At 32.2% G+C, this 12,882-nt stretch overlaps 1 protein-coding gene across 1 annotated transcript in view; it reads right to left on the reverse strand.

The window, feature by feature from the left end:
- The window catches only part of LOC128993788 (arrestin domain-containing protein 3-like), a 180,140-nt gene extending 169,204 nt beyond the window's left edge, over positions 1-10,936 (reverse strand). Inside the window, exon 1 of the mRNA XM_054417797.1 lies at positions 10,810-10,936. Within this exon, the coding sequence (XP_054273772.1) occupies positions 10,810-10,933 (124 nt within the window). The 5' untranslated portion in view covers positions 10,934-10,936. The remainder of the gene's footprint in view (positions 1-10,809) is intronic.
- Positions 10,937-12,882: the final 1,946 nt, after the last annotated feature.

Consider the following 12,882-nt stretch of genomic DNA (forward strand, 5'->3'; position numbering starts at 1 on the left):
TAGGCTTCTCCAAACTTGAAGATGTCTTTACTGACCATGTATGTCTTGTAGTATTGGGATATGATGGAAGTTCATGCAACTCTAAGCTTCTAAATGCAATTTGCAAATTTTTATTTTGCAGTAACATCTTTTGTAATTGTAACTTCTCCCCATCTGATGGTATTACATGTGGCATCACCCATTGAATTGAGTTAAGTGTAATTTTAGGAATCATATCAGCAGTACCACTGGCTGGAGCACTAGTGGTTGTTAATATACAATTCAAATCATTTTTGGATCTTTTTAACACCAATTCTTGTTTGACATTTACTAATACCTTATTAAAATCCTCAAATACACCCATTAACAGTTCTAATGGCAAACAAGTACTAAACTTGCCACTTTTATGGAACTCTTTTAAATTCGTGTCAGAATCAAATGCCACATTTGACAATTTAGTAGTTTTATTGTAAGAGCTCAATATTTTCATAAGACTAGAAATTCCTGGGTTTCTTACAATGTCTATTTCTTTACCTGCGACTTCATATCTAATTTCATCAAATAAGAATGCAAATGCATTATTTATAAAATGACCTTTATCATGATTTTCAATTTCTCCCTTAATATACAGATAACTCCTACACGGGAGAGTTAGCAAATCTTGATTATTAATACATATTCGAATTTCATCGGAATTATTTATTGCCAAAGTGTTGTGGGGAACATAGGAGTGATTTGTAATTTTAACCACACTATCGTCGAATTGGGATTTCCCTGTAACGTCTAGAAAATCTTCCATTTTTATTAATAGAAAATTTTAACTTTAGTCCTATTGATTGTAGGAACCTAGCATTTTGTACACTTATAGATAAATTCTTATAAATTCTCATATCTTTTTTATATGACAAGTAATTGTAGTTTCTTCTCCATTAAAGTCAATTGCCTTGTCATGCTGATCGGCAAATGTAATACTGACAACATCTAAACTTCTCTTATTTACAGGAAAATATATAATATTTCTTGGAACTTCAATAATTTTGTAGCCAGGAGGAGCTTCTGGATAAAAGCTATGTATGGTGTGTGATTTGTTTCCGTTTAAATAGGACCCGTTTGCAATATTACATTTTACTCTAATCACATTTACATTATTAATGTTTATTTTATTTGTAGATTCAAACTGAACACCAGGAGTAGAAACACCTTTAAATCCCAATAAAACAGACCCTAAACATGGTTTTGTAAAATCAAACACGTGGCTAGAAAGTAATGTCGCTTTCATAGTTTTATTATTAGCTGTAAGGAAAAAGTCTGGGATTTGCTTTTGAATTTCCTTTGCAAGCTCAACCACCTCATATGTTCCTTCAGAAATTTCTATTGTAACTGGAGCTTTGTGGTCATAATAGAAAACATCATCACCTTCTTCAATGGTTAATTTGTTGCCTTTAAGTTGATTTAATTTTGGAATAAGCCCTTTGAATAAAAGTTTGACTTTAGTATTAATTAATGCTTCTCCATTCTTATGTATTATAACTTTAAGTTTACCATCTAATAACTGGTTTAAATCATCAACTAAGATCTCTCCCTTTGGTAATGTTTTTTTCTCTACTTTGTAATATGTTAAAGTATTAAGTGGTTTTTTTACATTAAATATAGAATTATAACTTTGAAAATCTACTAATCCAATTACATAATCATCATTTAATTCTATGGGAGGAAAGAACACTGACTTTAGCTCTGGCTCTGTACCCGAAAATGTTATAGTAAATGAATCCATTTTTATAAACAAAAATTTTTTATGAATGATAAACATAAAATTCCACAAATAGAACTATTTAAATCTTGTATTTGATCGGTTGTATAGAATATTTTATGTCCCTCAAAATATTTAATTACTTCTTTTGGAGGTTGGATTCCAAATGGGTCAAAATAAATTACAATATCTTTATTTTTACGATAAGCTGTCCAATGTGTGCCAGATGAACTGTCTAAATTAACTATTCCGCACTCTTTTACTCTTGGTGTTAGATTTTTTAGCTCGTTTTTTAGGTACACCCCCCTGAAGTGAGGCACGTCTTTTGCGGCCTCTAACAGCTGGTAGTTGTCCATATTTTTTATTAAATTTTAATCCCATTCCCATCTTTGCTTTTGCCTTCATCAAATTTGTCACGGCATAAGCAGCTGCTCTTTCAGCAAGATTTGCATCCTTGGCCGTTACTCTAGTCCAAGCTAAGTCTGCTAATCTCATGTCTGCTTTGTTCCGAGCAGCGGTATCGGGATTATTCATGTAGAATATGTCATGCTCTTTACAATAAGAGTCTAGCTTATTTTTTGGAGGTACATTTTTAGCTAAATTCTCACGTATATTCGTTCCAGGTCCACAGTACCGATATGATGGTATGTGAAGTGGAAATGGAAGGTTATTTATAAGAGTATTCAATAACCCTCGACCCCTATAAGGCTTTAGGAATAAACCTTTGCCCTTTTTACATGTTTTCTTATTATTTTTTACCATTTTTATTATATAAAAAATGTCTTTTATTCAACAAAAACACAAATTTAAAATAGTACATACTAAGGAAAATATACCAAAGAAGTTGGGTCTTTTTCCTACCAATATTCGATGTGTTATTTGTGGTCCAAGTGGAAGTGGGAAGACGGTTGTAATTTACAATTTAATTGTGAAAAAGGAAGGATTAAAATTTACAAACTTATATTTAATATCTAAATCTTTAGAACAAGAAAAATATAAAAAAATAATTGAAATATTTAGTTTGTGTGACGAAGTGAAATTACACACGTTTACTGACTGTGAAATCACACCAAATGATGTCGAATCACAGTCAGTTGTTGTATTTGATGACATAAATAGTCAAAATATTACACAATTTTTTTCAATGGGTCGACATAAAAATATAAACTGTTTTTACTTGTGTCAATCTTACAGCAAAGTACACAAACATTTACGTGATAATGTAAATTTCCTAATATTATTTAAACAAGATGATTTGAATTTAAAACATGTATATAACAATCATGTTGGTAATGATTTTTCATTTAACCAATTTAGAAATCTCTGTCATCAATGTTGGGATAAAACTAAATATGGCTTTTTTGTAATAGACAAAGAAAGGTTAAAGAATAATGGCAAATATAGATTTATGTTTGATCAATTTTATAATGACCAAGTGCAAGAGTATTGATACCATCTTCCAGAATAAACCTCTTGTCATCGTCAAACGATAGTACTTTCTTATTCATAGTTAAGGTTTGAAGATGATGATTTGTAGATTTAATTCTTGTCACATTCTCATAGTAATCTTGCCCAGTGGCAAGACAGTTCAAATAATGTTGATGTCTAAGGAGATGTTTAACTGTAGCACCATCAGCTCCTTTAGCTTTCTTTACCTCTAAAGCTTGTTTGTCTTCTTCATATAACCATTTTAGAGGAATATAAGAATATAACTTTGGTCTTAAACCACAATATTCATACATAATATGACCATCTAATTCGTCTTTAAACTTGCCTGTGACTTTTTTATTTTTATCAGAGTATAAGAAATGGTCTTTACTATATCCAGAGGTATCAAAATAGTGTAAGTCACATTCTATTTCCTTGTAAAAATCCTCTGTAACTATAGAATACATTAAAGAATCTGTATCTGTCATTAGAAATCTTTTATTCTTAAATTTTGACATATAATTATAGTGGAAATCATACATTATTACTTTACTAATATCCAAAATGGTCATTCCCAAATATATAGGTTTATTAAACTTTACAACTAATTTATTTAAATGTATAGCATGTAAATTGTTATCGAACTTTTTGCTACAGTCAAACCTTGGATTAGTGACATATTTAGTTAATAGTGACTCATCCTTGAGATATATATCACGAAACTTGCGTTGGTTCATAATTGTTCGACCAAAAAGACTATTATTTAACAATTTATAAAAGTCTTTTTCAAAATCATTTTTAGCACATTTGCGTTTTTCAATATTAAAATTAATATAGGGTGCAAGCCATTTGGACTGTCTAAATTTTAAAATTCTATGGTATTTTGTAGCAACTAAACCCAATTCCTCATATTTTTTTAATGCTTTATAATGTAAAATATATTTAGTTTTGTCATTTAAATTAGGTATTAATTTGCCATTCATTTTCTCAGGTGCTAATGGATAGTCATTATGTAAATCGTGTAAGCTTTTATCATATTTTAAATCAACTTCTAAAATATATCCAAACTCATCATTTTGATTGTTTTTGTATATTTTGTAGTCTATCTCATTCGTCCAACAAAATCCATCCACGGGTAGTGTCTCACACATAGCTGTTGAGTATAGCGAGTTACAATCTAAATAAATTAAATACACACTCTCTTGATTGGGATCATAATGTTTGCCCATATATCTATTATTGGCTTTAGCGTAACGTGTTGAAATCATACTGACTCCTCCTCTGATTGCACTTTCTATGAACAAATGCATGTCAATATCTTTGAATAATTGTAATTTTATTCCAGTCATTCTAAGACAGGCCTCCCATGTTAGTCCTGGAAGTGAATACATGTGTACGGGGTCAAGTTTGTAATCCTTTAAACACAGGTCTCTAAATGTCTCAAACACATCAGCCAGTAGCAATACATCTGTTTTAAGATATAAATCATGATATTCTTGTAAATTATGTATATTAAAATGGGTCCAGATATGTTTTGCATGTTCATATTCGATGGGAGAGATATGTTCTTTAGTTAAAGTACTGTAAAATTTTTCAATTGGAGGTAGAGACTCTGCAAACTTATCTGGTCCTGTCATATATTCATAGGGAAATACACCTTTACGTTGTAGTAGTGGATTGTCTATAAATCTAAATGTATTTAAATTGGAAGCTAATTTGTATAATGGAAGGGACAGAAAGTTATAGGAATCTAAAAATACTAAATCATCAACAGAGAATGAAATGTACTTTTCCATATCTTTGGCTATGCAATTTAATTTACGATTATATTTTCCCAAGTGTTGCATTATTAAATGTCCATCGTAATTTTTCAAGTTATGGAAGAATACTGGTATTTTCTTTGTTACTTTATAGTTTAAATTACAATCATTGTGGGCAGCTCCACGGTATTGGCCATTTGAATGACAATGTTCTCGTACCCTATCAAAATATAGAGGCTTTTCACAAATATGACAATGTGTTGAGTTTTGGAAAGATGCCTCTTGCTCAGGAGTCATTACAAGGGGAATATATATCGCCATTTGACTTTTAATAAAATCATAAGTCTCAAATAATCTTTCAAAAAACACATCCATAACATTTGCACCACTATATAACTCTTCAGAAATAATCTTAGAATCTTTTACTACGACAAATGCAAATCCCGATGGAATATGTATATTGGAGTTTATAAAGCACTCAAAATCAGCATAAATCACAAATGGGGCTTTAAGTTGATATTTATAATTTTTAAATTGTAATGTATCTTGTTTAGACATTTCCACTCTTTGTGCATCAAAGTTCTTACAATATGTTATATGACATTCTAATTTATCTTTGGTGTAAAAATGTTGTAAACAAAACTTGCAAAAATACTTCTTGTGGTCTTGTTTCGTAGAGTAAAACATTAACCTATCAAAATCACGAATTAAACAGTAATGTGATTTACGACCTTGTAGTAATAATAATAGATCTATGTGAGCATTACTATTCAGTTTGGTTCTTCTTAATGGATATATAAATTTTTGGTCTTCAACTCCAAATACATTAACACTTATATTATTTTGTCTTTCAAATTTATCTATATCAGATATTTTAACAGGATACTTTATGTTTGTCATATTTAACTGATTTTCATAGGGTGCATATTTCGATACCCTTTCAGCATGTTTAGCATTCCTTGGATGTAAAGCTGCTAAAATTGACCAAAGGAAGCATTTATTATCAGCATTCTTTATATTTAAAACTGCTTTTGTCAATTTAATACTTTTTGGTGTGGGGATATATGACTTTGGAGTTAGGGGCTTATACTTGTAAACGTGCAACTGCCAATATTTAGTATGGTCATAAATCCATCCACTGCCTTCGGCTTGATATTTGTGTATGGAAGCATCAATCTTTAAAAGAGCATTTTCAATTTGAGGCTTTAAATCTCTCTTCTCAATGGTTAAGGTAGTAAGGCTTCTAAAATCTGCAATACATTCTTTCTCATTAACTAATTTTCCGTTTTGATCTATTGTATATTTTATAAATTTGATTCTCCTTACTAAAGTCCATTTTATCGGTAGAGGACAAGACTGAAGAGTACTTTTAAGTTCAGTTTTAATCGATTCACCAACAAATTTAATCATTGTATATGGACATTTGTTACAAGAATTGATGTGTCTTTTAAAATGACCAACAACATTTCTTTTACAGAAATTACAAGTCTTATGAGTTTGTAATATATGAGATTTTAGAGCTATGTTATTATCACAGATTATATCACAAACTTTGCACAGTTTCACCTTCATTTTATGTATTACCTTGTAGTGGCGAATCAGGTTGCTTTTTTTGGAGAGCGATGCAAAACAATGTTGACATGTGGTCTTCATTTTTATATATGAAATTAAAAAATAGTTTGGCATCTTCTATATAGTAGAAATTACATTTTGACAATTTCAATTAATGAGAAATAATAATTTGAATTAGAATTTTATATTTTAATATTCAAAACAATTTCATACAATAAGATTTGGCAATTGTAATTTTCTAAATCAAAACTAAATCCAAAATCTTAAATAAAAAATACTTTTTAGCAATTCAGATTGCTGAGTCTACATATATACAGAGTGAGTGTTACCTATTTTAAAGGGGACTTGACAAAATTATATAGTATAATTCAGCTAAGTTTTTAAATAATAACTTGTACACACTTTAGACTCAAAGTCCCCCGGTGCATAAAATTTGGCTATGTTTTTAAATAATAACTTGTACACACTTTTGACTCAAAGTCCCCCCGTGAGTGAGTTTGGCTAAGTTTTTAAATACTAACTTGTGCACACTTTTGACTCAAAGTTCCCCCCGTGAGTAAATTTGGCTAAGTTTTAAAAAAATAACGTGTACAAACTTTTGACTCAAAGTTCCCCCGTGAGTGAATTTGGCTAAGTTTTAAAAAATAACTTGTATATATTTTTGACTCACTTAAAAATAGTAATAACAAAATAAGTTACTTTTTTGGATAGAGAAGCAGCACACAGTTGACATGTAACTAAAAAAACTAAGTTAGCATGTTCTATATGGTGGAAATTACATTTTAGACAATTTCAATTAATGGGAAATAATAATTTAAATCAAAATTTTAAATTTTAATATTCAAAACAATTTAATACAATAAGATTTGGCAATTGTAATTTTCTAAATCAAAACTAAATCCAAAATCTTAAATAAAAATACTTTTTAGCAATTCAGAATACTGAGTCTACATATATACAGAGTGAGTGTTAGTTATAGAGAAGACTATGTTACCTATGTTAAAAGGGACTTGACAAAATTATATAGTGAGTATAATTCGGCTAAGTTTTTTAATAATAACTTGTACACATTTTGACTCAAAGTTCCCCAGTGCGTGAAGTTTGGCTAAGTTTTTAAATAATAACTTGTGCAAACTTTTGACTCAAAGTCCCCCTCATGAGTAAATTTGGCTAAGTTTTTTAAAATAGACTTATATACATTTTAAGTTCCTTAGTGACTGTTCAAAATACTCTAAGTGTTTAAAAATAGATTTATATACATTTTTATAAGTTCCTTAGTGACTCAATTCGGCTAAGTTTTTAAAAATGGACTCGGGAAATTAGCTACACTCCTAAGTTAAAAGAAATACAGAGTATGAGTAGCCTACAAGCATCAATTACGTCACCAATTGATCCCATGACCCGACACGCGACAACATATTACATTAGTCTAGCTTAGATGTCAAAGACTTACCATAACAAGAAGATCCAGGTGGAAGAGTTAGTGATGATTCCGTAGAATGCCCCCCTTATATACCACAAAATTGTCTAAATTAATTTAGAACTTAACAATGGAAATTGAACAAACTGAAATTGAACAATTGAATAATTGAGGTCAATCAATCAAACATATTTGGCAATTGTCTAAACCTGCCCCAGACAGACTGGCGCCAGACAGGCAGAGAATGTTGACAATTGGTTTTGATTAGGGTCATTAGGTTACACTCACAGTCATTCATTTGAGTCAGGCATAGTTTACGCATAGCCATAAGCATGCCCGAGTTCACGCACAAACCTCACATGATTTTGAAAATATACATGGGAATGGATGTGGATTTGAAATTTTAATAGAGTTTGAACATTTATATAGGCTTGTATTGGACGAGATCCAGGTCTTTTAAAAAAGTGGCCAAAAAATGAGCCATATTCCAGACGTAATTTTTAGTATTAACAAAAGTAGAAAATTTATATAGGGGTGTATAGGTCGAGAGCTGGGTCTTTGAAAAAAGTGGCCAAAAAAAGCTCTTCCATTTTTTTCTCATTTTTCCCCTATAAAAAGTGCCCTAAAAGTGCCTCTAAAACGCCGAAAGTGGGGTCATATTGTCCTATTATATCTACTCCTAGGGAGTAAAAAAGCCTTTTTAGTCCAAATGGAGTAAGAAGCATTTTTATTCCCCAGGGATGAAATATCAGCAGTTTTTAACTCAGTTGTACATTTTGATTGAATCAATCACAATATGTATTGAAATGATATATCTATTGATTTGGTCGATTGTAGCTTATCGTTATGTTGCAATATGACAAAAAATATAGTTCATCACACAGGCATAAATTGTCTTTTCAACCCTCATTGATTTTCCTACCTCGGCTTCGCCTCGATCGTAAAACTTAGCTCGAGTCGCGAAAAGAATTACTTTACGCCCTAATGGTGAAATATACTATACAGGGCGGCTGAAAAGTAACTTGCACCCCTCTTAACTTTTCAACTAATGGGTTTGCGGCAACCTTCTTAGTTATGAGGGGCTACAATGATGATGGCTAATTTTGAAAATTTTGCCCTTAGGGGGTAGCAGGGGAGGGAGTAGCTCAAAATTTTTAAACGGCAAGTATAGTCGAGTATGGTATCATTTTTCAGTCCTTGACAAAACTAAACAATTAACATAAAGAAAACCAAAATCGGACTACTAATAACAAAATGGCTCCCTAAAACGTTTCAAATCAAAATAACCATGTGGTTGGCTGAAAATAAACTTGCTCCCCCCTTAACTTTTAAGCTAATTTAAGATATTTGAAATCAGTTTTTGGCAACCTGATTCAATATGAAAGGCTACAATAATTATGGTTAATTTTGAAAATTTTGCTCTCAGGGGTAGTGGGGGTGGGGGGTAGCTCAAAATATTCAAATAGGAAGTATGGTCGATTTTGGTATCATTTTACAGGACTGACAAAACTAAACAATTAACATGAAGAAAATAGAAATCGGAAAACTAATAACAACATGGCAGCTAAAAATGATTAAGATAGTTATTAAAAGTAATTTTAACTTTTTTTAATGCCAAGTAAGTAAGTAATTTGTAATGTCATCGTAATCTGAGAAAATTAAAATATCGATACAGCATCATTGCCACGGTTTGTGCGCGATTCGAACAATAATACTAGTTGTGGTAGCCTACTCAACTGTTTTTATATTATAGTGAGTAATCAGATAACCGAGTAATTTCGTGCAAGATATTAATTTGTGAACAACATTCTCTCACCATTCTTCATTTAGCTTTCATTCATTTTCATTATAGATAATAATCTACTTACGTATCACGTATGCCAGTAGGTGTCAATTATTAATACTTGATATGCTGTACGTCATGTTTCAAGCCTAAATACGGCTCATCTTCAGCAGCATTTTTCTATGTACAATTTTCACATCGAGAGATGATTGTCGACTATATACAGACCACATATACACACAAACACAGAACGTTTTAGCATGCTATTTTTATTATTTACATGTGTTTTTGTAGCGTACGCTCGTTAAGATAATACCCGACCGGACGACATTTGTAGGCCTACTGAGGAACACGAACACGGTCGGGTATTATCTCAACGAGCGTACGCTACAAAAACACATGTAAATAATGAAAATAGCATGCTAAAACGTTCTGTGTTTGTGTGTATATGTGGTCTGTATATAGTCGACAATCATCTCTCGATGTGAAAATTGTACATAGAAAAATGCTGCTGAAGATGAGCCGTATTTAGGCTTGAAACATGTACAGGATATCAAGTATTAATAATTGACACCTACTGGCATACGTGATACGTAAGTAGATTATTATATATAATAGCATATTAAAGGTGTCAAGGCTGATTAATTTGATATTCATTTTCAGCTTTATAAACACACATATACATGGATGTGCGTCGTTGTTCTATAGAACTGTAATGGTAATTTTAGAGTGTTATTTTTTACCTATCGTGAACAACATTGACAAGTTGTTTGATGAATAGTTATTTCAGGAGTGCATGTACAGAACAAAAATGTTTCCTGTTATTTATATATGTCTATTTGTAATTTCACCAGTCGGTAGAATTTTTTATAAAAACGCATTTTCTAATGTTAAAAATAATAATCACTGATCCTAACATCCATATTTCAACATCTAATATTGGTGTTATCTAACAACCAGGGTTTGGGCCGTTCCCTTGCAAAATTACGTAAAAATTCCAAACACAATTAAAAAATAATTTCCACTCAACTTCTCGTTCCCGTCGTGTTATCCCTGTCTATTAATTGTTAGTTGTTGCACGCTATTCTGTGCGTTTCGACAATAAACTCTTACTCACATCTTAGTTTGAAGTTCTCGACCGTATCCAAGAGTACATGGCCCGCCAAAACTTCTCCCGCGTAGTACATCTCCCGCTCCAACCGGATGTCAAACTCCCGGATATAGTCCATGGTTACGTCCATGCAGACGACACACGACTGGTGGGACGGCGGGAGTGTTACCACTCAGCGGATCAAAATATCCCTCAAGTTAGCGTGAAAATCCCGATTCATCCCGCAACGTAGTATATAAAGTCCCACACTATCCCAATGTTTCTATTTGGGCTCATTGAGTAAAGTGATAACAGAAAGTGTTAACAGACTACAGATATACCATTAGCTAGTAGGGTTAATTTTGGTTAATAGTGCAAGTGTAAATGTGTGGGTAGAAGAGTCGTTATAGTGCTCGCCTTCAAATCTAAAGGTCGCCGGTTAGATTCCAAGCCAAATAATGCAATTTGTCTATAAGCTGTCAATTAATGATGCTATCTAAAAAAAGGTAGACTTTGGATGATAACTAGACCAGGGTTTGGACCGTTCCCTTAGAAAACTAAAAATTCAGTTTCGAACCATACCTAATCGTAACTACTTTGTCAAATGTACGCCACTTGATCAAGATTAGACTGTCAATGAACTCATATAAATGTAACTAAATTAGGTATTACTTTGTTACGCCAACCTTGTTGCCATAGTTTGCTGTGAGTTATGGAAGAGTTTTGCATAATATATATAACAAATGTGATGACATGAATGTAGGGCCTTCATAGATAAAATAGTAAAACTTACAATCTATTTAAACCCCCAATGTTGAGGACAATGTGCAAGAACTATTTTAGGCGCATATGCGCCATGGTATTCTAGAATGAAGAGTAAACTGATTCAATTTCCAATACATTTTCCGGTCCCAGGGCCATACATCAGCAATAACGTGAAAAATATGCAATTTTATTCTGTTGTTGAAAAGCTTCAGAGTTTCAGAAAATGGGATGCCATGCTACTCAGGGATGGTTTCCATCAATTCCCTGCTCTATTTATTTACATACATGTGATGAACGAATAATTTGGGGACTATAGTGGTACAGTACCACCTTCACAACCATACGACTCTCATCAATGTCTGTCAATCAATCAATTCTGTGCGAACGCATTACGACCTTTGTCAACTCCGATGAGATTATATATGACGTGGAATGTTACATACATTGTTTCATTGTTGATATGCGGTCCCAGTTCACAATAAAAGGGGAAAAGATTTAGTTTTCAAATTACGAACCTTGCGAATCTGTTAGCTTAAAATTGGCAGTCCGGAAATAGTAATAAGGAGCTTAGGAGTTTTAGCGCAGTTAGGTGGCTGATTTGTTTGGACCACACAACCTAAAAACACCTTATGCTCAAACTCAAACTAAACGAATTTTCTTCTAAAACCTTAAATAATCAGACTAAATTTAGGAAGACTGATGTTACTTTTTCTTTCTTCGGTCTGATAAAAAAGAGTTTCAACATTTTTTTTTACTGGTATTCTTCATAACAAACTAAGTCAAATAAAGATGTAACTAATAACCGAAACTACGATTCTTGAAACTCTATAGTAAACGTTTAAGGTGATTTACTTAGCATAAAATAATTTAAATAATAAAATACTGTACTGCACGTGAAATTAAAACACTTAAAGGTTAATGTTTTCAAACTAAACAATTTTATTTGACTTGTAATTTCTAGTTTTTAAAATATTTAGCTATTTTAAAAACTTTCTGTAACTTTGCAACTCTTGACGTATACATCTAAAACCCCAATTCTATCCCATCTTTTTGAATAAATTTCCCGAATGATGGATAAAATCCCTCTGTAGAACGGCGTTACAGCGCAGGACCGGCCACCCTCCTCCCACAACCCTAGGCGACAGGCGCCGTTCACTCCCAGGTTATCCCGGAGTTTGACATTAATGGGACAGCGAGAATCAAATCAGCTGGGATTTATTGGGTTCGTTTCATTCACTCAGTGATTCTGCGATTTCCTTTATTGCCGATCGAAGGTGTTTTCAGGTCGATGGGTTGAGTTACGACCACTAGAGCTAAATCTAAACTCAAAAACTC

The sequence above is a fragment of the Macrosteles quadrilineatus genome, unplaced genomic scaffold, assembly GCF_028750875.1.
Source record: "Macrosteles quadrilineatus isolate MER2022 unplaced genomic scaffold, UCM_ALF_1.0 Scaffold_5__1_contigs__length_97177068, whole genome shotgun sequence".
NCBI classification, from domain to species: domain Eukaryota; kingdom Metazoa; phylum Arthropoda; class Insecta; order Hemiptera; family Cicadellidae; genus Macrosteles; species Macrosteles quadrilineatus.